The sequence below is a fragment of the Myodes glareolus genome, chromosome 21, assembly GCF_982192425.1.
Source record: "Myodes glareolus chromosome 21, mMyoGla1.1, whole genome shotgun sequence".
In the NCBI taxonomy this organism is placed as follows: domain Eukaryota; kingdom Metazoa; phylum Chordata; class Mammalia; order Rodentia; family Cricetidae; genus Myodes; species Myodes glareolus.
Window position 1 is genome coordinate 9,424,273 of NC_142046.1, and position 22,937 is coordinate 9,447,209.

The following is a 22,937-nucleotide window of genomic DNA, read 5'->3' on the forward strand; positions in this document are numbered from 1 at the left end:
GGGTGTTGAATTTTGTCAAATGCTTTTTCAGCATCTAATGAAATGATCATATGGGTTTTTTTCTTTCAGTTTATTTATATGATGAATTACATTGATAGATTTTCGTATGTTGAATCAGCCCTGCATCTCTGGGATGAAGCCTACTTGATCATAATGGATGATTTTTTTTTATGTGTTCTTGGATTCGGTTTGCCAGTATTTTATTGAGAATTTTTGCATCGATGTTCATGAGTGAAATTGGTCTATAATTCTCTTTCTTGGTTGAGTCTTTGTGTGGTTTTGGTGTCAGGGTAACTATAGTTTCATAAAAAGAGTTTGGCAATGTCCCTTCTGTTTCTATTATATGGAACACATTAAAGAGCATAGGTATTAGCTTTTCTTGGAAGATCTGGTAGAATTCTGCACTAAAACCATCTGGCCCTGGGCTTTTTTTTTGGCTGGGAGGTTTTTGATATCAGCTTCTCTTTCCTCACAACTTATAGGTCTATTTAAATTGTTCACCTGGTCTTGGTTTAATTTTGGTATATGGTATTTATCTAAAAAAAATTTCATTTCTTTTACATTTTCCAATTTTGTGACAAACAGCATTTTGTAGTAAGACCTAATGATTCTCTGAATTTCCTCAGTGTCTGTTGTTATGTCCCCCCTTTTATTTCTGATCTTGTCAATCTGAGTGTTCTCTCTCTGCCTTTTGATTAGTTTGGATAGGGGTTTGTCAATCTTGCTGATTTTGTCAAAGAACCAGCTTTTTGTTTCATTGATTCTTTGGATTGTTTTCTGTGTTTCTATTTTGTAACACCTGCGTTACTCTCTTGGTACAGTCTTCGCACCACTGTACCGAATGCGAGCCGGGCAAGGGTCTGGAGATTGAAGGAACACACAAGAGACCTGGGTCATTCGAAAGGAGATCAGCAGAATACCATTTATTCAAACTTAGGGAAAGCCTTAAATACCTAGCTGTTGCACAATGGGATATCCCCCAGGCAGGTGGTAAATTATCATGCCCAAGATGGAGTCAACAATACCCTATAGATAATAACCAGGCAGGGCAGAGGGAGCACAGGAACACAGGATGTTTTAGCTGGCTGGCCAGAAACTGTCCTCAAGATGAACCCCAGGAGCAGGGGTAGACCCATAGGCCCTATTTCAGCCCTCAGTTTAATTATTTCCCAGTCTTCTACTCCTCCTGGGTGAGTTGGTTTCTTTTTTTTCTAGAGCTTTCAGGTGTGCTGTTAAGTCTCTAATGTGAGCTTTCTCTGTTTTCTTTATGTGGGCACTTAGTGCTATGAACTTTCCTTTTAGCTCTGCTTTCATAGTGTCCCATAGGTTTGAGTATGTTCTGTCTTCATTATCATTGAATTCAAGGAAGACTTTAATTTCTTTATTTCTTCCTTGACCCAGGGGTGGTTCAGTAGTTGGCTGTTTGTTTTCCATAAGTCTGTAGGCTTTCTGTGGGTGGTATTGTTGTTAAATTCTAACTTTACTCCATGGTGATCCAATAAGACACAGGTGGTTACTCCATTTTTTTTTCTTGTATCCGTGGATGTTTGCTTTGTTACCGAGAAGGTTCCATGGGGTGCTGAGAAAAAGGTATATTCTTTCCTGTTTGGGTGGAATGTTCTCTAGATGTCTATTAAGTCCACTTGATTCATAGCATCCGTTAGTTCTCTTATTTCTCTGTTAAGTTTCTGTCTGGTTGATCTGTCCATTGATGAGAGAAAAGTGTTGAAATCTCCTACTATTAGTGTGTGGGGTTTGATGTGTGATTTGAGTTCTAGTAATGTTTCTTTTACATATGTGGGTGCTTTTATATTAGGGGCATAGATGTTCAAGATTGAGACTTCATCTTTATGAGTGTAAAATGTCCTCCATCTCTTCTGATTGATTTTAGTTTGAAATCAATTTTGTTAGATATTAGGATAGCCACACCTGCTTGTTTCTTAGGTCCATTTGATTGGAAAACCTTTTCCCAACCCTTTACTCTGAGATAGTATCTGTCCTTGAGGTTGAGGTGTGTTTCTTGTAAACAACAGAATGTTGGATCCTGTTTTTGCATCCATTCTCTTAACCTGTGCCTTTTTATGGGTAAATTGAGTCCATTGATATTAAGCGATATTAATGGCCAGTGGTTGTAACTCGTTATTTTTTTGGTGGTAGTGTTTGTGTGTTTCCCTTTTTTGAGTTGTGCTGGTGGGGGGTTATCAGATGTTCGTGTTATTGTGGGTGTTGTTGGCTTCCTTGGATTGAGGTTTTCTTTCTAGTACTTTCTGTAAGGCTGGGTTTGTGGATATGTATTGTTTAAAACTGTTTTTGTCATGGAATATCTTGTTTTCTTCATTGATGGTGAAAGAAAGCTTTGCTGGATATAGTTGTATGCGCTTGCATCCATGGTCTCTTAGTGTCTGCAGCACATATCCAAGACCTTCTGGCTTTCATGGTTTCCAATGAGAAGTCAGGTGTAATTCTGATAGGTTTAACCTTTATATGTCACTTGATCTTTTTCCTTTGCAGCTCTTAATATTGTTTCATTATTCTGTATGGTTTTTGTTTTGATTATTATATGGCGAGGGAATTTTTTTTTGATCCATTCTATTTGGTGTTCTGTAAGCTTCTTGTACCTTCATAGGAATATCCTTCTTTAGGTTAGGAAAGTTTTCTTCTATAATTTTGTTGAATATATTTTCTGGGTCTTTGAGCTGTAATTCTTCTCCTTCTTCTACCCCTATTATTCTTAGGTTTGGTCTTTTCATGGTGTCCCAGATTTCTTGGATGTTTTGTGTTAAGAATTTGTTGGATTTGCTGTTTTCTTTGATCAATGATTCTATTTCCTTTATAGTATCTTCAGCACCTGAGATTCTTTCTTCTGTCTCTTGTATTCTGTTGGTAATACTTGTCTCTGTAGTTTCTGTTCATTTACCCAGATTTTCCATATCCAGCCATCCCTCGGTTTGTGTTTTCTTTATTGCCTCCATTTCCATTTTCAAGTCTTGAACTGTTTCCATTACCTGTTTGATTGCTTTTTCTTGGTTTTCTTGGGTATCTTTGAGGGATTTATTAATCTCTTCTAACTTTTTGTTGTCTTCTCTTCCACTTCTTGTTTTAAGGGTCCCCATCATTTTCATAAGGTTATGTTTAAAGTCGATTTATTCTGTTTCTTCTGGGTTAGGATGTTCAAGTCTTCCTGTTGTGTGTTCACTGGATTCTGGTATTACCATGTTGCTTTTCAGGATGTTGGAGGAATTCTTGCATTGGTGCCTGCCCATCTCTTCCTTCAAATGAGGCCAGCAGAGTCTTGGCGTCTTGGCCCAATCTTTGTGTGGCTGACTGTGTACTTTGGAGTTTTTCTTGGTCTGCCCTCTCTTAGGTCCCCTCACACTGTAGCAGGCTCTCAGATCCCCTCTGCCCTGAAGCAGGCTGTATTGGGGATCCAAGGACCTTGCAGATGGGCTTGGGGGACAGGGTGGAATGGTGAAAGAAAGCCAGCAGCAGGGAACTCATCCCTCTGGATGGCTAGAAAAGCTTAGGGAATCCGAGGGGGCCTGGATTCAGTCCCTTGGGGACTGTCCGGCTTTGTGGCCACTTATTCACCTCTCCAGATCCACTCAGCAGGGGAGCAGGGTCTCTTGCAGGATTCTAAGGACATCGCAGACAAAAAGGCAGACTTGGGGGCGGGCAGAGTGGGATGGTAGAAAGAGGCCCCAGTGGTAGGAACACTTCCCGCTAGCTCTCCGGACCCCTCTGTCCTGAAGCAGGTTGTATTGGGGGAATCCAAGGACCTCACAGATGAAAAGGCGGACTTCTAGTATTGACATCCTAAATGTTGTGTCCAGTCTGTGAAATGGAATTTCTTTCCCTTATTTGAACTGTCATTAATTTCCTTGAAGAACATTTTGTAGTTTTCTCTGTACAAGGCATTTACTCCCTTCTCACCTTAACTCTGAAGTATTTTGCTCTTTCAGGGTTAGAGCTTGGGTCTCTTGATTTTCTGTAAGCTTGTTGTGTGATCTGTAAGTTTTTCATGCAATCGCGAGGGCTTCCTACATATAGGATCCTATTTTCTACATGCAGAGGCCGTTTTCCTTCTCCATTTCTAGTGACAGTGTTCTTAATTTCTTTTGCCTGTTGCTCTGATGTCGTTAGCCCTATGTTCAACAGAAGTGAAATCAGGTTGTTTCCAGGTTCTGGCTATGACAAACTCTCCTGAGTAAATTGGGAACTTGGGGACCTTGGGGGAGGACTGAAGAGGGAAGGGGAGAGGCAGGGAAGGGAGCAGAGAAAAATGTAGAGCTCAATAAAAATCAATAAAAAAAATAAAAAAAGAAGTGAAATCAGATGCCCTTGTCTTGTTCTCAATCTTAGAAGCTAAGACTTCAGCTTTTTGCTGTTGAATATGTTCAAGCTCTGAAGGAGGGGTTTTGAAATTATACTGTTCTGTGTTCTTAGCACTTATGGAGAACCTGGAACATAATGATTACTGGAAAAATGTAGTTGTTTTTTTTAAATTTAAAGAACTAAAAGTATTTGTTTTTTATTCTTTTCTTTGTTTGTGTTTTGTTTGTTTATTTGCTTTTTTTTTCTCATAAGACCAGGTCTTACTTTGTAGCCCGGGTTGGCCTCAAGTTCAAGACAGCCCTCCCGCCTTGAGCCACTACGCCTCGTTGTGAATTGGAGGACGATGGCATGGTTGTGAAGTGTCATCAGGAAGCGCACTAGCAAGGAGCCGGTGTTAGTCACTCCAATTATGGTCCAGTTGCCTGGACAGTTTGCATTTTAGAGCCCCCATCATGTTGCCTTTGCCTTTCTAGATTAGACCTAACAGCTGCAAGGAGGCGGCATATGTTCCAACTCTTAATATTTATGGCTGCTGAATAGATACTTGCCACCCATTGGAAGCAAAGAAAATGAACAAAAAGCTATAAATTGTGCATACAAGTTGTTCACGCCTGCACTAGTGATAGCTCATGCTTCACTGTGGCCCCTCATAGAAGCCACGTAGCTGACATACAGGGCTGGAGGCTGTTGCCTCAGTTTTAACTTGGGATGGCTGGAAACATCCTTACCACCATTTCATTAGTCACGTCATGTGATTCCATCAGGATGGAGCCCTCACTTCACAGCAGATAGAAATTCTGATGAAGTGTAGTCTCAAAATGGAACATCAAATGGTTTTATTTAAGTATGGCCATCTCTCTTTGCACTTTTAACAAGCAAGTTCTAAATGTGAGCTAGCCAGTCTTAACACTCCGTTAACAAGGTCACCTGAGTCACATTTTAAAGAACTGCTTCCACAGAGGGAGAATTTGCTAATGGCATTAAGGTGGCAGAATGTGGCAGAAAGACAGACCTTTTGGTCTCGGTGAGGGGTTTTCTGACTGAAAATAAGTGCAACCCTAGAGCGTGTACAAAAGAGAAACTTAGAACACGGGGAAGATGTTCTTGGGACCCAGGACTGTGTTGTAGGACCCAAGGGCAGGTGGGGCAGCCAGGCTGGGGAGAACATCAGGCCCAAGGATCCAGGGTCTCTGTCTCCAGAAGACAGGGCCAGTCTCCCTGTTTCTCTCGTGGCAGGCCCTGCTCTCAGCAGACCCGCGGCCCCCTCTCCCGCACTCGGTCATCTAGAGCTATTCAGTCTGTCTTTTCATTGCTCTGGCGCCAGGGGCCAGCCGAGGTTGCCTGGCATCTCTGACTTCCAAATTCCTGGAAGGCAGACACTCATTAACTCATTCTGAGTCAGGTGACCACGTCCTGGCTTGTTCATTTATGAATTCAAAACATCTGCAGTAAGGCCCAGGGACTGTCTCAGCAGCCAAGGATGCTTCTTGTGCTGTGGGGAGTTGTGGGTGAGACGTGGGAAAGGGAGAGAGGGACAGACTGCCTGTTTTGTGGGGCCCGGTTGAGGGTTGCCAGTTTCGGAGAAAGGGAAGGAAGTATGGACTTAGGATTTGGGTTGTTGTGTCCTAGGTTTAAACCTGGACACCCGCCCCCACTTCACCCCTACTCACACCATCCTAGGTTTAAACCTGGACACCCGCCCCCACTTCACCCCTACTCACACCATCCTAGGTTTAAACCTGGACACCCACCCCCACTTCACCCCTACTCACACCATCCTAGGTTTAAACCTGGACACCCGCCCCCACTTCACCCCTACTCACACCATCCTAGGTTTAAACCTGGACACCTGCCCCCACTTCACCCCTACTCACAGCATCCTAGGTTTAAACCTGGACACCTGCCCCCACTTCACCCCTACTCACAGCATCCTAGGTTTAAACCTGGACACCCGCCCCCACTTCACCCCTACTCACACCATCCTAGGTTTAAACCTGGACACCCGCCCCCACTTCACCCCTACTCACACCATCCTAGGTTTAAACCTGGACACCCGCCCCCACTTCACCCCTACTCACACCATCCTAGGTTTAAACCTGGACACCCGCCCCCACTTCACCCCTACTCACACCAGCTCTGCACGAACTAGGGCATATTAAATGACTCCTTTGGGCCTTAAGTTTTTAACCAGTAAAATGGGAACAATCCTTTATAAGGCAGCCATGAGGCTTATTAAAGCAAACAGTGCTCGCCAAACAACAGTATATCCACCTCTGCTCTGAGTCACGTGGCCTGTGGAGCCGTTTCCTTCCTTGCTTGCCTTGAAGATTAAACTGTGGGATGTTTACCTGGTGTGAGCCCCAGTGTGGCCGCTGTGCTCTTGTTCTTACTCTGAACCACATCTCCCCTCTTTTCCTAGTTCCCGTTTGGCCGGCGCTTGCCTTGTGACATCTACTGGCATGGAGTTTCATTTCGCGACAATGACATACTCTCCGGTCAAGTGAACAAATTTCCAGGTATCTGCTGTTATTGTTGGTCTTTAGAAGTATTTCTACGTCCAGAATACAGTCTTCCACAAGAACATGACAATGTTTTCAGATCATGAGGACTCCTAATTGGGAGTCTCTGCCCATGCTCTGCCTGGCTGCTGTTGCCCTGGGGAAGAAGTCCCCAGGGAATCCTGACAACTAACATACCTGAGGCTCGGAAGATACAGACTGGCCTTCCCAGGTTAAAGGCCTGCTTTCTGTGGGTCAGGTCCTTGCTGTGCACGCATGAGGACTGGAGTTCAAACGCCCACCTGTACCCAGCTCCCTGGGACAGAGACAAGGATGCTTAGGGAAAGTGGCCAGCCAGGCTAACTGAGTGGGCACGCTCCAGGTTCAGTGGCCAGAAGTGAATGAGGTGGGGAGTGATGGAAGAAGGTACCAGACATAAACCTCTGGTCCTCCGCACACATGTTCGCCAGCACACACATGCGTATCACACACATAGGCAAACATGCACAAAACGAACAAAGTGGTTTGACCTTGTTGAGTTAGAGATACAGCACAGAAAGCCCAGTGATGGGGCGACAGTGTCCACAGAGAGAAGTACAGCCTTCCTCGAGCGGGGAGCCAGGTCAGGCGTGAAGACCCCAGCTGCTTTCTCTTCAGCTATCACAGTTGAAGGCACCATTAGAGGGAGCTCTCCTTCCACCACTCTAAGTGCCATAGGCTGTGGGCAGCCTCTAGACTTACCCTGCAACCAGGACGCGGTGGCAGGAAATGGTTAAGATCACCTCTGTGTGTGGGGCCCAGCCTCCATGTCTACTTCTTTTCTGTCTCTCAAACCCTTACCTCCATCTCCTCTATAATCACTATTCCTGACGGTGTGTGATGACAGAGGCAAGGGGTAACAGGGATACTCAGGGAGGAGGGAGTGTTTTGTTGAGCTTCCAGATACAGGCCTCACATTAATTTTGTTACTGCATTGTATTATAAATATTATATCCTAATATAATAAATAATTTTAAAGGACAAAAACACCCAAGTTCCATCCCTTGTTTATATTTTTCTCTCCAAGTTTGATTTATTTTTTATTTTATGCATATGAGCCTTTTGCCTGTATGTATGTGTGTGTGTACATGTACAATGTGCATGCAGTGCCTGTGAAGGCCAGAAGAGGGCATCGGATCCCTGGAACTGGAAGAACAGTCAGTGCTCTTCACCCTGAGTTGTCTCTCCAGCCAGAATTTCTTAGGCTTCAGCCTTGATCACCGCTTTTATAGTGCAACCTCACAGTGCAGCTGCCATAGCAGACTACCTTCTGCTAGTGTCATGTCTTGTGAACTTGTATTGAAGGGAGAACCAGTTTGCCCCCCCACCTTTTTTTTTTTTTTTTTTTAGCATCCTGTCCCATATCTTCAAGAAAAGGCCTCTCAGCTAGCCAGATATGGTGGCTCATGCTTGTAATCTCAGCACTGGGAGACTGAGACAGAAAGATAGCCATTCATTGGAGCTCAGCCCAGGCAACACAATGAGCTGCAGGCTAGCCTAAGACATGGAGTGAGACCCTCTCTCAAGACCGAAACACAACAAAAGCACCACTTCTCAGAAAACCCAACATCCATATACATATTTACACACTGGCTAGCTTTGTCACGTTCACAGGGGTTTAACTCAGACATTCAAGGCTGCTAACATAGGCAGTACTTGGTTCACTGGGAAGGGGACAGGGTAGGAAGCACAACATGGCTGCCAGTCAGTATGGAGCATTTATCTTTAGTAAAGTATTTGCAAAAAGTTCCAGGGACTTGTTTCTGGCCCACGTCTGTCCTGGTTTCCATGGCCACAGGAGCCAGCATCTCCTGTGCATCCGAGGACCCTGCAAGGCTCGTATCCAGTCACCAGGGTCGCCACTCAGGAAAGGCTAGGCTTTCAGCTTCCTGCCTGCTGGCCGTGCAGCTCACCAGTCTGCATTTGTGTTAACCGTGTGCCCGGCTCCTCGCCAACACGGCAGGTATCCCACCTTTATCGGCTTTGAGGGGAACAGAGCTGGAAGTTATCCAAGGTCGAATTTGTTCCCAGAGAGGAGAAAGGGTTTTGTGAGAGCAAGAGAGCCTTGCAGCCAGGGTCTGTGCACACTGCTCTAATGGGCTTGCTACTGTTTTTTTTTTTTTTTCTGTCTTGCTACTCACAAAAAAGACTACTTCTTTTTTTTTTTTTTTTTAAAGGGGGGGCTTCTTGGGCTGGAGAAATGGCTCAATGGTTAAGAGCACTGACGGCTCTTCCAGAGGACCCGGGTTCAATTCTCAGCACCCACATGGCAGCTCACAACTGTCTGAAAATCCAGTTCCAGGGGATCTGACACCTTCATACCAATGCACATAAAAAATAAAGATAAATCATAAAAAAAGGGGGGGGCTTCTTGAGGTCATGAGGAAGCAATTTGCACGTTTGCACGCAAACAACACTGCAACAGGCAGAGTTCTGTCACATGACTCACAGTCCCTGGTGAGCCGGCCACTGCATTTCCTTTCCACTCCCGTCTTCCCTGATGGCTGCATGTGAGAGAGAGTAGCTAAGGGTCAATGTCAGGAAGTAAGGAGGCAAAAGTGTTCCTGAAGGACTAGCTTTGTGCCAGGACGTTTGTTCCAAAGAGAGAAGCGTGCTCCATCGTATCTCCAACCTGCCCGTGACGGGAGCACGCAGCAGTTGTCTGGGCTGACACAGCAGCCTTGGGAAACAGCCAGCAGGGGATGGCGCTCCACACCCTCCACCTGGGTAACTCCAGCCAGGGCTGATGGACTTCTGGCTCCTGGCGTGTCTGGGCTTTTCTCCTGCCTCACACATACACCATTATTCTAAAAGCACACTTAGTTCTGGTGGATGCTCCGGGAGAGAATATGCCAGAAATCCAGCATAAACCTGCATCTTCCGGACACTCCTAGTGGAATTTATCTGTCTGTGTTGCTGCATTTGACATTATTTGCTTTTCTATGGGTAATTTTCTTTGTTCAAAATGCATTTATATCATAAAAAATGTATTAGTTTTTTGTTAAAACATTTAGATAGGTCTTTGCTTTGGTTTTTTGTTTTTGAAACAAAAACAGGGCTCTCCGTGTAGCCCTGGATGGCCTCAGTCTGCCTGGCCTCAAACTTGCTGTGATCTTCCTGCCTTTGCCTCCTGAGTGCTTTGAATCCAGAGGTGTGCCACCATACCTGGCTCTGTCTTTGCTTTAAGGCAGCCCAAAGGTGCCATTTCCTAGCTGGCAGGCAGCAGTTTTCTACCGGATTTCCAGGTCTGAGAGGCGAGCTGGCACATGGCAGTCAGGGGCTTCTCTGTGGGTGGGAGCGGCAGGTGAGCAGGCGGCAAGCGCTGTTCAGGGATGAGCGAGGCTTAGTCAAAGAGAGCACATGCAACCGAGGCTGTGGGCTGGGGAGATTCTGGAGGAAAAGGAACAGACCCAGCTGAGCAAGTGACATAGGTAGCTCCACAGGGGCCAGTGGGGTGGTGGGGAAGCCCCACTGGAAACCCCACTCAGCCGTGTGTGTGGCTCAGGTAGCTACTAGGCCACAAGGAGCAAAAGATAAGTTACCAACACAGAGATCAGAAATATACATAAAACCCTCAGCTGTAGAATTCAACCAAACTTTCTTAGCAGAGGAAAACAGTCATGGATCAGTCACTGCAAGTCCCAATGGGTTCTAGAGCCAGGGAGGCTCTCGAGTGAGGAGAGATTGTTTTAAGAACAGAGGCAAACCTTGGAGCCTCTGAGGCCTGGAGACTGCAGGGCCTTTGGGGAGGGGGTGTGTTCCGGAGCTTTGGGGGCCTGGAGTCTTCAGAGCATAGAGCCTGTGAGCCTTGTTGAATAAAAAAAAAGAAATAAAAAAAAAAGGAAAGGACATGGCTGCTCCCAGGGATGGTGGAGGAGAAGGCTGAGTGTGGATGAAAGGGGGAGAGTAGCCAGAGGCAGGGACATTGGGGAGAGTCCAGAGTGAACTTGGTCAGACCGACCTGGGCCATGTGGGAGAGGGGAAGAGGAAAAGCCTGTGTTTTTCTATTTTATGCCTTTAGTCATCATGGAAAGCAGCTTAATTAAGTTTCTCATGATGTCACCAGAGTCCACTAGGATAGAAAGGATCGTGAAGTAATGTGCGCTGGCCATGCAATTGGGGGGGGGGGCTCAGCATTAAGTGCGAGGTAGAACCTTATTACCCACAAAGATGACAAAGGATTTTCTCAGACTCGAGGCTCAAATGGAGGCAAAAACTCGCACTCCCACTTTTACAGTGAAGGGAAACAAATGGACCAATTCTCCTTACGTTAGTAGATCCTCCTAATCTGCAAGTCTCTGCCGCCTGAGAACATGACTGTGGTGGGCAGGAAGCTTTAAACATCTCTGGTGACCTACCCTAGTCAAGCCTCACGGCTTCTCTTCTCTCCAGGCATGACGGAGATGGTGCGTAAAATTACCCTGAGCAGAGCGCTGAGAATCATGCAGAACCTGTTTCCGGAGGAGTACAACTTCTACCCTCGCTCGTGGATTCTGCCCGACGAGTTCCAGCTCTTTGTCACTCAGGTAGGTAGCATGCCAGCCTGTGGCCCTTGAATAACTATGCTTGTGACTGCAGCTGCATCCCTGGTCCTGTATTCTGGGAGCTGGGCCAAGGGGGCACTAGAAAGTGGAGCAACCTGCTTGCCTGCTGCGAGTGTTGGCAGCCATGGAGGCAGCTTGCGGAGTGGATAGGCAAGGCGTCAGGGAGGTAAATTTAAGTGACAGGTACTAGGGCTGGATCGTGGAGTCAGGGAACCTGCAAACCAGGAAGACTGAGCAGGTGTGGAGCCCACAAGTGGAATGGGCCGTGGGAGGTGGGGACCTTGGGAGTGGGCTTCCCAGCCACCAGCACAGTTGGGCTGCTTAAAGCCCAGCATGCAGGCCTAACAACATGACATAGGAAGCCTTTTACGTGTCCACTTTTAAGCTTGTGCCAGAAGATGCTCCAGAGTCTTGGCTACCGGTTTGAAACAGCTGTGGTGGGGAAGTGGGACTCAGAACCAAACCTTTGACAAGTTCTGCAGAGCATGCATACTCACGGGTTACAGGGTAACAGCCGTAAACCTTGGTCTCCTGGGACTGGTCAGCTTCGTTAGCAGTTTCACTGTCTGGACATTGTGCTTGTAGTTTAACATAATTCCTTCAACTCTAAAGTAATTCTATGCCAGCAGTTTTATGAATTATCCCCATTTATGGATGCGAAGACTTAGGCTTTGAGAAATTATGAAGTCTGATCAAGAAGTATGATTTAGATCTAGAGCCAACACCAAGGCCTAGAGACAGTTTGAATGCCCCAATGTTGTTTTTTGGGTCTAATATAAAAATCTAGAATTTGAAATAAGATTACGATTTACCAAACCACAAATAGCTTGCTTGCCAGTAGTGGTGGCACACACCTTTAATTCCAGCCCTGGGGAGACAGAGGCAGGTGGATCTCTGCGAGTACGAGGCTAGCCTGGTCTACAGAGTGAGTACTGGGACAGCCAGGGCTATACAGAGAAACCCTGTCGTGAGAAAAAGAAAGAGGGGGAGCAGGAGAATAAGAAAGAAGAAAGAAAGGGAGAAAAACAAAAACCTCAGCTTGCTCATTTTTAGAGACGCATGGGGTCTAGAAGCTCAGCGATAGGGACCTTGCCCGTGTGAGACCCTGGTCTGGTCTGGCATAGATGGATGAATAGATGGCAGACACGTATTTATTGAGTCAGGTGTATTGATTATGTGTAAATTTTGCTTCAATAAAGGTAACCTTTAAAGCAGCTACCAGCGCTTCCGCTTTCGCCCATGGCTCTGCTCACTCTCCCTTCTGGTCTCTTCCGCTCCGTCTAGTGATTAAGCAGGTGGAGCTAGCGCTCCATCCAGCGCACTGAGGATCTGGTGAGATGAGCGTGCCCACCATCCGTCCCCAGAAGCCCTCGTGTGTGTCCCTGTGCCCAGGTCTCTCGTCCTCAACCCTCCCGCTGGACAGAGAAGCAAATAAACCAGGAGTGCTTAGAGACCTCCACGTGTGTTGGGTGGTCTTGTATGTGTGTTGCTGATAGTGTTCTGTTAGATGATTATACCACTGTTGTTTGTCCATCCTGCATTTGGGGCATTTGGGTTTATTTTCAGGTCGGGGGTGAGGTTAAAGCTGCCCGGACTGTTAAGCTGTACGTTTGTAGATGCCTGTGCTCTTGGGACTCTTGGGATCATGTGACCTTGTGAGTTACTGGCTTCCTCACTGGCAGCTCTGAAGCAGCAGTTCTCCGTGTCCCACCAGCAGTGACAACTGACTGTTACATACATGACATTGTAATGTTCTGATGGCTTAACTCTAGCTCTTTCTAGTACTTTTTTTTCTGAGATGAGTCTTGCTAGAATTATACACACGGGCCACTATGCTTAGACTTTGTTCTTTCCTTTGCATGTACTTTCTGATATTTAAGGACTTGTTCTTATTGTTCTTTCTGTCCTCCTCCTTCTTCTGAGATGGTATCACTATGTAGCCCAGGCTTTCCTGAATTCGCTTGTAGACCAGGATGGCCTTGAGCTCACAGAGATCCACCTGTCTCTGCCTCCTGAGTGCTGGGACTAAGGTGTAGTCCACCATGCCTGGTAATATATCCAAATATTGAAAATTATTACTATTGTGTGTGTGTGTGTGTGTGTGTCAGAGAGAGAGAGAGAATGAGAGAGAGAGAGAGAGAGAGAGAGAGAGAGAGAGAGAGAGAGAAAGTGTAGTAGATATGCGTGTACTGTGGTGTTATTAAACAACCTGCCCCAGTCAGGTCTGGCCACCTTCCTCTCCTCAATAAGCCAATTAAAAGAGACAAATCAAAAATTGAAAGCAGAAAAAAAAAACCCTGACATTTATTCATCTGGCCCCATTTGGGAGGGACAGAGAGATTCAGCAAACACCTCAGAGGTCCTGAAGTGGGACAAAGTTTAAGTAGCCAGCCTAGGATGCGCACAAGTCAGCGGCTGGTCAAAGTGTGGTCTTGCCCACCATTGAGCCAGCATGTCAGCTGGGGCTGCGCTTTCAAGCTGCATGGTGAAGGGGCAAGTTGTTGGAGCTGCTGCTTCGCCTCCTTCTGAGAGACAAGTTCCCTGCTGACTTTCCTTTCCCCGAATGAGATTCCTGGGGAAATTCCTTTCTTTGGTGGCCCATTGTTTGAACAGTCCATCAAACAATGTGTCAAACAATGGAGTGATTTGTCTGTTCAGAGGGTCTTCATTTCTACCAGGCCTATGACAGTAGCGAGCACCTGGGAGCAGAGCTGGCTCTCTCTCTCTGCCTTGCTCTGAGATGCGGTCCCTATTGTACTGTTTCCTCCCAGGTGAACCGGTAAAACAGCAAGTCTCCCTGCGCTCTGCTCTGAATAACTCTCAGAGAGCTTCCTAGTTTTCATTTTATTATCGCTCACAGCCTTCTCGGCTTTTCTTTGAGAACTCTGTTGCTCATGGGCTATTTATAAATGTATTGCTTAGTTTTACAATTATTTTGATATTTTCTAAATACTTTCTGTTAATGATTTCAATTTTATTTTGTTAATGTTGGAAATTATATTCTTTATTATCTCAAGCGCTTTAATTTTTATAAAACATGATTAAAATTTTTATTACATTTTTGTTTGTGTCAGTGTTGGGCACTCACATGCCACAGTGTGTGTGGAGGGCAGAGGACAGTGCTCTTTGGGAATAGGTTCTCTCTTCCTACTGTGTGGGTCCTAGGATTGAACTCAAGCTGCCAGACTTGGCGGCAGGTGCCTTCTGCTGCTGCTCCCTCAGTCCTTTAAAATGTATTGAATGTTTCCTTGTGGCCCTTATGTTCTCTTAGTAAACATTTCATATATACTTGAAGTTATTTGTGTGCTGTCCTGACTGATGTAGCATTCTGTAAATGTCAGGTCTAGTTAGTTTTCCATAGTATGCAATACGTTTACTGGTTTACTGCCAGATACTGAAATTTCCAACTACAGTTGTAGTTGTATTTCCTTCTTAAATTCTGTCTTTGCATGCATTTTGGAATGTTCTTTTAGAGATCAGACTCCTTTATAAACTGATTTCTTTGTCCTGAAGTCTGCTTTCTGTGATATTGATAGGCACCTTCCAATTTTTACTGGCTTAGTTTATCCATGGTAAACTTTTCTATTCTTTTACTTCCAAAAAAGTACACGTTTAAAAGAGTACTTTTTGTTGAGAGCCTGTATATAGGTTATTGTCTTTTAACCTACTTGATAGTCTGTGCCTTTTAATTATTGTATGCAATCCATTTACACTTAGTGTGCAATATTGCCTTGGAATTTGGGTCTGGACTTTTGCTAATTATCTTCTACTTGTCTTGTTTAGATTAATTGAATTAAAAGTTTACTTTGTCACTTCTTTAGGCTTATTAAACATATCCATTTGAAAATGTTTCTAGTTTTTATCCTAATCCTATAGTTCAGGGTTCGCTTACCATATTCCTAAGACAATCCAAACAGCTTAAAACAGCCCAGGCCTGTTTCTATTCTCTACCTACAGGCTTTTACAACATGCTTTACTCTAATTCTGTACATATCATTATTTTTATGCTTCAGAAAGTTATCTGCTGTGTCTTATTTGTCTCACAAAGTCTGGGCTGGCCTCAAACTCATCACCACCCTCCCCCACTGAAATCATAGGTGTGTGCCTCCAGGCCAATGGAAAGTTGCTTTTTTTTAATTTATTGATTTTTATTGAGCTCTACATTTTTCTCTGCCCCCTCTCTGTCCCTCCCCTTCCCTTCAACCCTCCCCCAAGGTCCCCATGCTCCCAGTTTACTCAGGAAATTTTGTCTTTTTCTACTTCCCATGTAGATTAGATCTATGTAAGTCTCTCTTAGGGTTCTCATTGTTGTCTAGGTTCTCTGGGATTGTGATTTGTAGGCTGGTTTTCTTTGCTTTATGTTTAAAAACCACCTATGAGTGAGTACATGTGATAATTGTCTTTCTGTGTCTGGGTTACCTCACTCAAAATGATATTTTCTAGCTCCATCCATTTGCCTGCAAATTTCAAGATGTTATTTTTTCTGCTGTGTAGTACTCTTTTGTGTAAATATACCACATTTTCCTTATCCATTCTTCGGTTGAGGGACATTTAGGTTGTTTCCAGGTTCTGGCTATGACAAACAATGCTGCTATGAGCATAGTTGAGCACATGTTTTTGCGGTATGATTGAACATCCTTTGGATATATACCCCAAAGTGGTATTACTGGGTGTTGAGGAAGGTTGTTTTCTAATTTTCTGAGAAATCGCCACACTGACATCCAAAGGGGCTGTGCCAGCTTGCACTCTCACCAGCAATGCAGAAGTGTTCCCTTTTCCCCACAACCTCTCAGCATAAGTTGTCATCAGTGTTTTTGATCTTGGCCATTCTTACAGGTGTAAGATGGAATCTCAGAGTTATTTTGATTTGCATTTCTCTGATGACTAAGAATGTTGAACATTTCCTTAAGTGTCTTTCAGCCATTTTAGATTCCTCTGTTGAACGGTCTCTGTTTAGGTATGTACTCCAATTTTTTTTTATTGGATTGTTTGTTATTTTAAAGACCATTTTCTTGAGTTCTTTGTGTATTTTGGAGATCAGACCTCTATCTGATGTGGTGTTGGTGAAGATCTTTTCCCATTCTGTAGGCTGTCGTTTTGTCTTGTCATTTGCTTTACAGAAGCTTTTGAAAGTTGCTTAAAGAAACTGGAAACCAAATATATTTAGTTTTGATACCACTTGTACTTATTATCCACAGCACTGTGAGTTCTTTCTTTAGGTCTAGACTCCCTCTACTTTCATTTTTATTTGACCTCCAAGATCCCATCAGCAAACTTTTTTTTCCTTTTTTCTTTCTTTCTTCCTTCCCTTCCCTTCTCCTCCTCCTCCTCCTCTCTTCTTCTTCTTCTTCTTCTTCTTCTTCTTCTTCTTCTTCTTCTTCTTCTTCTTCTTCTTCTTCTTCTTCTTCTTCTTCTTCTTCTTCTTCTGTAGTGGCAAATTCCCTCAGTACTTACCTGAAACTGTATTTTGCACTCAGTTTCTAAAGTGTTTTGAAATTATTTTAGACTCATAAGATATTATGAAGTTGGTATAGAATCTGTTTTCCTACCCTCTTCTTGTAACCTTCCCAGTGTACATTGTCAGAGCCACTGAAAGTGGGAATGGCCCCTGATGGACTTTGAAGCAATATGCCAAGTCCTCCTCTGGACTGGGGTCTAGCTTGAGACCCTTGTTGGTTTGGTCATCATTTCCTGCTGGCCTCCCTCAAGCTCTCACAGTTCCTCAGTCTTTGATGTCATGACCTTGACTCTCTGAGCAGTATTGACTGTTTTTATTGTTTCAGAAGGAGCTTCAGTTTGATTTTATCTGATTTCTCTCACAGTCCAATTTAGATTACATATAATTTTTTAACCCAAAAATAACACAAAAAAGATACTGTAACCTCCTCAGTTCAGCATACCAGGAGGTGTCCTATTCCTGGTGGTATTGGTTAAATTAGTTATTACAATGTCTTCTATATTTCTCTACTGCAGAGTGATTATTTTAATCTTTGTAGCCACTACATGTCTTACAGGGAGATGGGTCCTTTTAGACAACATGGATAGCCTGTTTGCACTACAATCTCCTCCCATTTGAGACTTTTGTCAATTTCTGTATCTCCTGCCCCAAATACCACTGGGACTTGGAATTAGAGTGTTCAATCTTTTTTTTTTCTTTTTTTCTTTTTTTTTCCCCGATACAAGGTTTCTCTGCAGCTTTTGAGCCTGTCCTGAAACTAGCTCTTGTAGACCAGGATGGCCTCGAACTCACAGAGATCTGCCTGCTTTTGCCTCCTGAGTGCTGGGATTGAAGGTGTGCACCACCACTGCCCGTGTTGAGTCTTTGTATCATTTGAGCAGAACAGATCTCTGAAGAACGACACTGAATCTTTTGACCCCTGGACATGAGCACCGCCCCCTCTAACCAAGGTTGTCGTTAACTTCTCATGCCTTTGAGAATGACGCAGTGTCGCACAGAAGTGACACAGACAGACATCCTCCTAGTTCTACTTGTTTATAATGTTTTGCTTATATTATTTCTGATGTAAAATGTGTTGTCACCTTTGTCTCTTATCTTCACTATGACGGAGTTCATCTCTGAGTTCGCCTTTCTCCTGCGATTGACTCTGAGCCCCTGGATTGTGATGTGCGTTCGTTCTCCGGTGTTGTTCTCCCTCCTGCCGCTCCCGTTTGTGGAGAGTAGCTGACCTGTTGCTTCTTCAGATGCATTTCCCTGTCTCTCATGTTTGTCACATCCATCCCACATACATGAGATCATTCGAAGTTGTCCCACAGTTCCTTGATGTTCCATTCACTTAAGGGAATTCTGGGATGCTAGGTTGGGGATATGGCTCAGCAAACTTGTCAAAGCTGAGTTTGATTTCTGGGACTCACATGGTGGAAAAAGAAATCCAACTTCTGCAAATTGTCCTCTGCCCTTCACATGTATATATGCCCCACACACACACACAGACACACACATAGACACACATACATAGACATACACAAACACACAGACACACACACAGACACAAATACACACAGAGACACACACATAGACACACACAGACACACAGAGACACACACAGAAACACACACAGAAACACACATAGACACACACAGAGACAAACACACAGACATATACACAGAGACACACACACAAACACATACATAGACACACACAGACACACACAGAGACAGACAAACACACACAGAGACAGAGACACATAGACACACACAGACACACACACACACATAGACAGACACAAACACACACACACAGACAAACACACACAGAGACACACATACAGATACACAGAGACACACATACAGACACAGACACACACAGAGACACACACATAAATGCAATAACAATTTTCTGGGATATGGGGTGTAGGAAATTTTAATCTGAGTTTTGGAGATTGTTGATTCCTACACAAATTCTTAAACTTTGCTACATGATCCAGTTAAGTGTCTTAGAAATAGATTGCGGGTTTTCTTTCTAGAGAAATGTTCAGCCTGCAGCTAATTATTCCTTTCTATTAAGGAAAGAATTTTATGTTTACTTTGCCTGCTGGTCCATGAATCCTGTGTTTCTCACTCTGGCTAGTGAGGACACACTATTCCTGGACTGTGTGGGCACCAGGCACCCTTTGAAGGGTACTTTCTTTGATCTTGGTTTATCCACAGTAGCGCACTGATCTGCATTTGGCTGAACAATAAAGGAGTTCTCCTGCAGAAGTCATCCTGATCAGATTTGGAGTGCTGTGCTTACCATCAGTCAAAGCCCGTAGCAGCTGCTTTCCTGCAGTGATAAAAAGTACTATGACCGACAGCACCTAAGAGGAGAAAGGGTTTATTTTGGTCTCTAATTCTATGCGATACATCATGGTGAGGAAGGCACAGCCTCAGGGGAAACAAGATAGCAGGAGCAGGAAGCTGGATGGTGACTTCCTAAGGGCTCCTTTACCTCCCCAAACACCAGCTCCAATGGGGCCTATGGCTCAGATACAGGAGTAGGGTGTGGGGGGGCGTGTCTATTCAAAGCCTAAGCAGCACAGATGCTGAAGCCGCATGGGCACCAGAAACACACGCAGAGGAAAACCATGGCCGGGGCGGCTGAGCTGTTTGATGTTGGTAGGGTTCTGAAGCTGCGGATTTGACAGCAGATGAACTGAGAGTAGAGTCCATACAGGACCATTCGAGTCCATTCAAGACTTGAATGTCAGATCAAAGAACCTAACCGAGGGAGGCCATGTGGAAACTTTGAGTAGAAGGTGGGAGGGTGATGGTCAGGCATTAGAACTGGGCCTGGGCGTGTAGAGCAGGTGGGGGTGGGTGGAGAGGGAAACTTGACAGAGGATGGGGATGTGCTGATGACTGAGCTGGGAATGGTCACACACATACATTCCAGCACCCACGAAGTAAAGACAGGAGAACTGAAGAGTTTAAGGCCAGCCTGGGCTACATAGCAGTCTCGGAAAGCTCCCCACCGCAAGATAAAAGCACAGAACTTTATACTGTGGTGTAGAAACAGGGGTCTTGAGGAGAGGAGGGTTAGAGCGAGGAAGATTCATCAGGTGGCACCAAGGAGACTTGGGTGTAGTGGAGCTGGAGAAGGTGGGATACTTCTGGGATCTGGTGAGTGGCCAAGATGGTGCCAAGTGGAGAAGGAGGAAGATGATCTTCTTGGGACTGAGCAGGTGCTGGTGGCTTTGTTATTTCGATAAGGGGATACTTTTCTCTGCAGTAGAAGTCAAGAAGTTGGACTAAGTGATGGCACCAGTAGATTCCTGTTTTAGCATGAGCAGGCTGTAATGTCTTCCTGTTTTAGCGTGTGCAGGCTGTAATGTCTTCCTGTTTTAGCGTGTGCAGGCTGTAATGTCAATGCCTGTGTGATTGAAACTGAAATATTCAGGATGGGATAGTCTGACAGACAGAATCTGTATTAGTCTGACTCGGGCCTGACTCGCCTGCCATCTTCTTCTTCCGGGGTCTCTGTTCCCTTCTTCTTTCAGCCTCATAACTTGATCTCTGTGTGAATTAGTATTCTGTCACTACAATCAAATGCATAAAGCCATCAACTGCTGAGATAAAACATTGTTTTGGCTCATAGTTTTGAAACGTCAAGTCCAAGCCAGTGACTGGCTGGCCCTGTTGCCTTGGGCTTCTTGTGCAGCAGCACACCCTGGCAGGAACTTGTGGTAGAGACTTGCTCCCCTCATGGCAGTGGGACCCAGAAGGAGAAAAGATGGGCACGCTACAAGCTCTTTTAGGGCACACAACCAATAGCCTAAATAACCTCCCAGAGGACTCACCTACCACCCGTCTCAGCACCACAGGCTGTCAGTCAGTCCTGTAACACCCGGGCTTTCAAGATCCAGCACTAACATCTAAATAGGAAAACACCCCTAGGTAGGGAAGTAGGAAGCATATGGGCATCCAGTGGCTGTTTAATAGCGACGCTCCTGTTGGCTACAACCTGAGTTTTAAGTGTGGCATTATTTTTATTGGCTCCCCTGGTTTGCTAGAAAATAATGTCTTTACATTAAGGATTCAACTAATATATGATTAGGTGAGATAAAAAAAAATCTAAAAATGTCTCCAGTGATCACAGGGCACTTAATCCCAGGACTTGGGAGGTAAAGACAAGCAGATCTTTGTGAGTCTGAGGTCAGCCTGGTCTACATAGTGAGTTCCAGGCTAGCCAGGGCTATCTAGTGAGATCTTGTTTCCCAAAACAAAGTCTGCATTTATTAGGTGAGATGAAGTGTGTTCAGGTGGTATGGCCATAGGAGAGTTCCCACTAATTAGAAACCAGCAGTTTAGTGTATACCCTGTCAGCCTTTCCCTGTGCACAGACACATCCATGTTGAAGCAGATACAGATCTTTCCTGAAAACATTGACTTATACTAATCATGGCTCTGCGTTAGCTCGCCTTTACTCCCACCCTGTTCGCGCAACATCTTTTCAGGCCAGTGCCACATCACATTTCATTCCGTGAGAGACCCCAGCTTGGGGTAGTGCTTCCCGTATTTGTTGTTTCAGAAAGAACACTGTGAAGAAGCAGAGCGCCTCAGAGTGGGGAGCGGGAGCGTCTCAGAGTGGGGAGCGCCTCAGAGCGGGGTGCCGGCATTTCCTTCAGGTTGGTGGGTCATCTCTGTGTGAACTGTGACATGTACTCTCTCAGGCAAAGCCAAGTGCAAAACTTTATCAGGCGTGGGACACAGTGCCTCTGCAATGAGTGCCTCTCTGTCTCTGTGTGCATTGGTGTGCGCGTGCGTGTGTGTGTGTGTGTGTGTGTGTGTGTGTGTAGATGAGGTGTGAGTCATTGTAAAACGTTAAAGAAATCTGGAGCTTTGTGATTTCTTTCATTTCATCCATGCAGGGTGGACCCGGTGTCTCTGCTGCCTGAGAGCAAAGTCCTTACCCAAATGCAAGCAGCAGGTGGCGCCAGGTGGAAGCAAGTAGGCTTCTCAGTGGAGAGCAAAATCTAGGCTTGCTTTCCAGTTCTAGCAGATGGCCAATCAAAAAATTCCTTGAAGCTTTTTTTTTTTTTTTTTTTGCATATGGTCTTCCATCTGGGTATTTGAGAAAAGTACAGTTTTGTTATCAAAACAGCATTTATTATGGTGAAAGAGTTTGTATTTCTCAGCAAAGATTTTTTTTTTTAATTTTTAGTGAATAAAGCCAAAAACCTGCTCAGTAATGTCTTACAGCTTCTCGTTGGGATCCACTGAGCACAAGTGCTCCGTTTCCCCTGCAGTTGCCGCCCAGAGTTAGCTCTTAGGGTTCAGCACCTCAGTGCATTGTTGGACAATGTCCTCTGCTGGGTTTAAAACAGGAAAAGTGAAGTCTAAATGGGTCAGAGCAAAAGCGGGAAGAAAGAAAAAAAAAAAAACTACAATCTGCGAGTCATACCTTTTTCTCTACCCAATACCGCTCTGGTGACTTAGTTATTTATTGGTTGTCTGTGACAGTTAACTTTAATTGCTGACTTAACAAGACTCACCCAAAAGGAGTCTCAGTGAAAAACTGTTTATAGCAGGCCAGGCTGTCCTGTCTACATGGGTGGGCCTGTGGGCAGCGCCATTCCCTGAGCACCCGTGAGCAAGTGCCCCCGGATTCATTTGTTTCCCTCTGCCCTTGGCTTTGGATGTGCTATGACCAGCAGTGTTCAGCTCCTGCCCCTGGGATGTCCCTGCAGTGGTGAAGTATGACCTGGAATTGTGAGTCCGAAACACCCTCCCTTCTGAATGTTGCTTTTTGTCAGGATGCTTCCCCACAGGCAACGAGTGTAACTGGAACATTTCCTTCATGGAGACAGTATGCTGGTCTGCCTGGATTGGGGGCACTGATAATTTGTTTGAAAGATGCAGTTTAAGCTCCTTTACTCGCCTAGAGAGTTCTCTGCAGCCTCACTTCACACAGTCTCAATTCCTCCTCCTTCCATACTCTGTGACTTGTTCGTGTGTGTGTGTGTGTGTGTGTGTGTGTGTGTGTGTGTGTGCATGTAGGTGTGAAAATGCATGTGTTAGCCAGAGG

At 45.0% G+C, this 22,937-nt stretch overlaps 1 protein-coding gene across 3 annotated transcripts in view; it reads left to right on the top strand.

Annotated features, from left to right (window-relative positions):
• The window catches only part of Ttll11 (tubulin tyrosine ligase like 11), a 237,967-nt gene that overhangs the window by 32,117 nt on the left and 182,913 nt on the right, over positions 1–22,937 (top strand). For all 3 annotated transcript variants that reach the window (XM_087899678.1, XM_087899676.1, XM_087899677.1), the window contains exons 2-3: positions 6,752–6,848; positions 11,262–11,395. In XM_087899678.1, the coding sequence (XP_087755804.1) occupies positions 6,752–6,848; positions 11,262–11,395 (231 nt within the window). The remainder of the gene's footprint in view (positions 1–6,751; positions 6,849–11,261; positions 11,396–22,937) is intronic.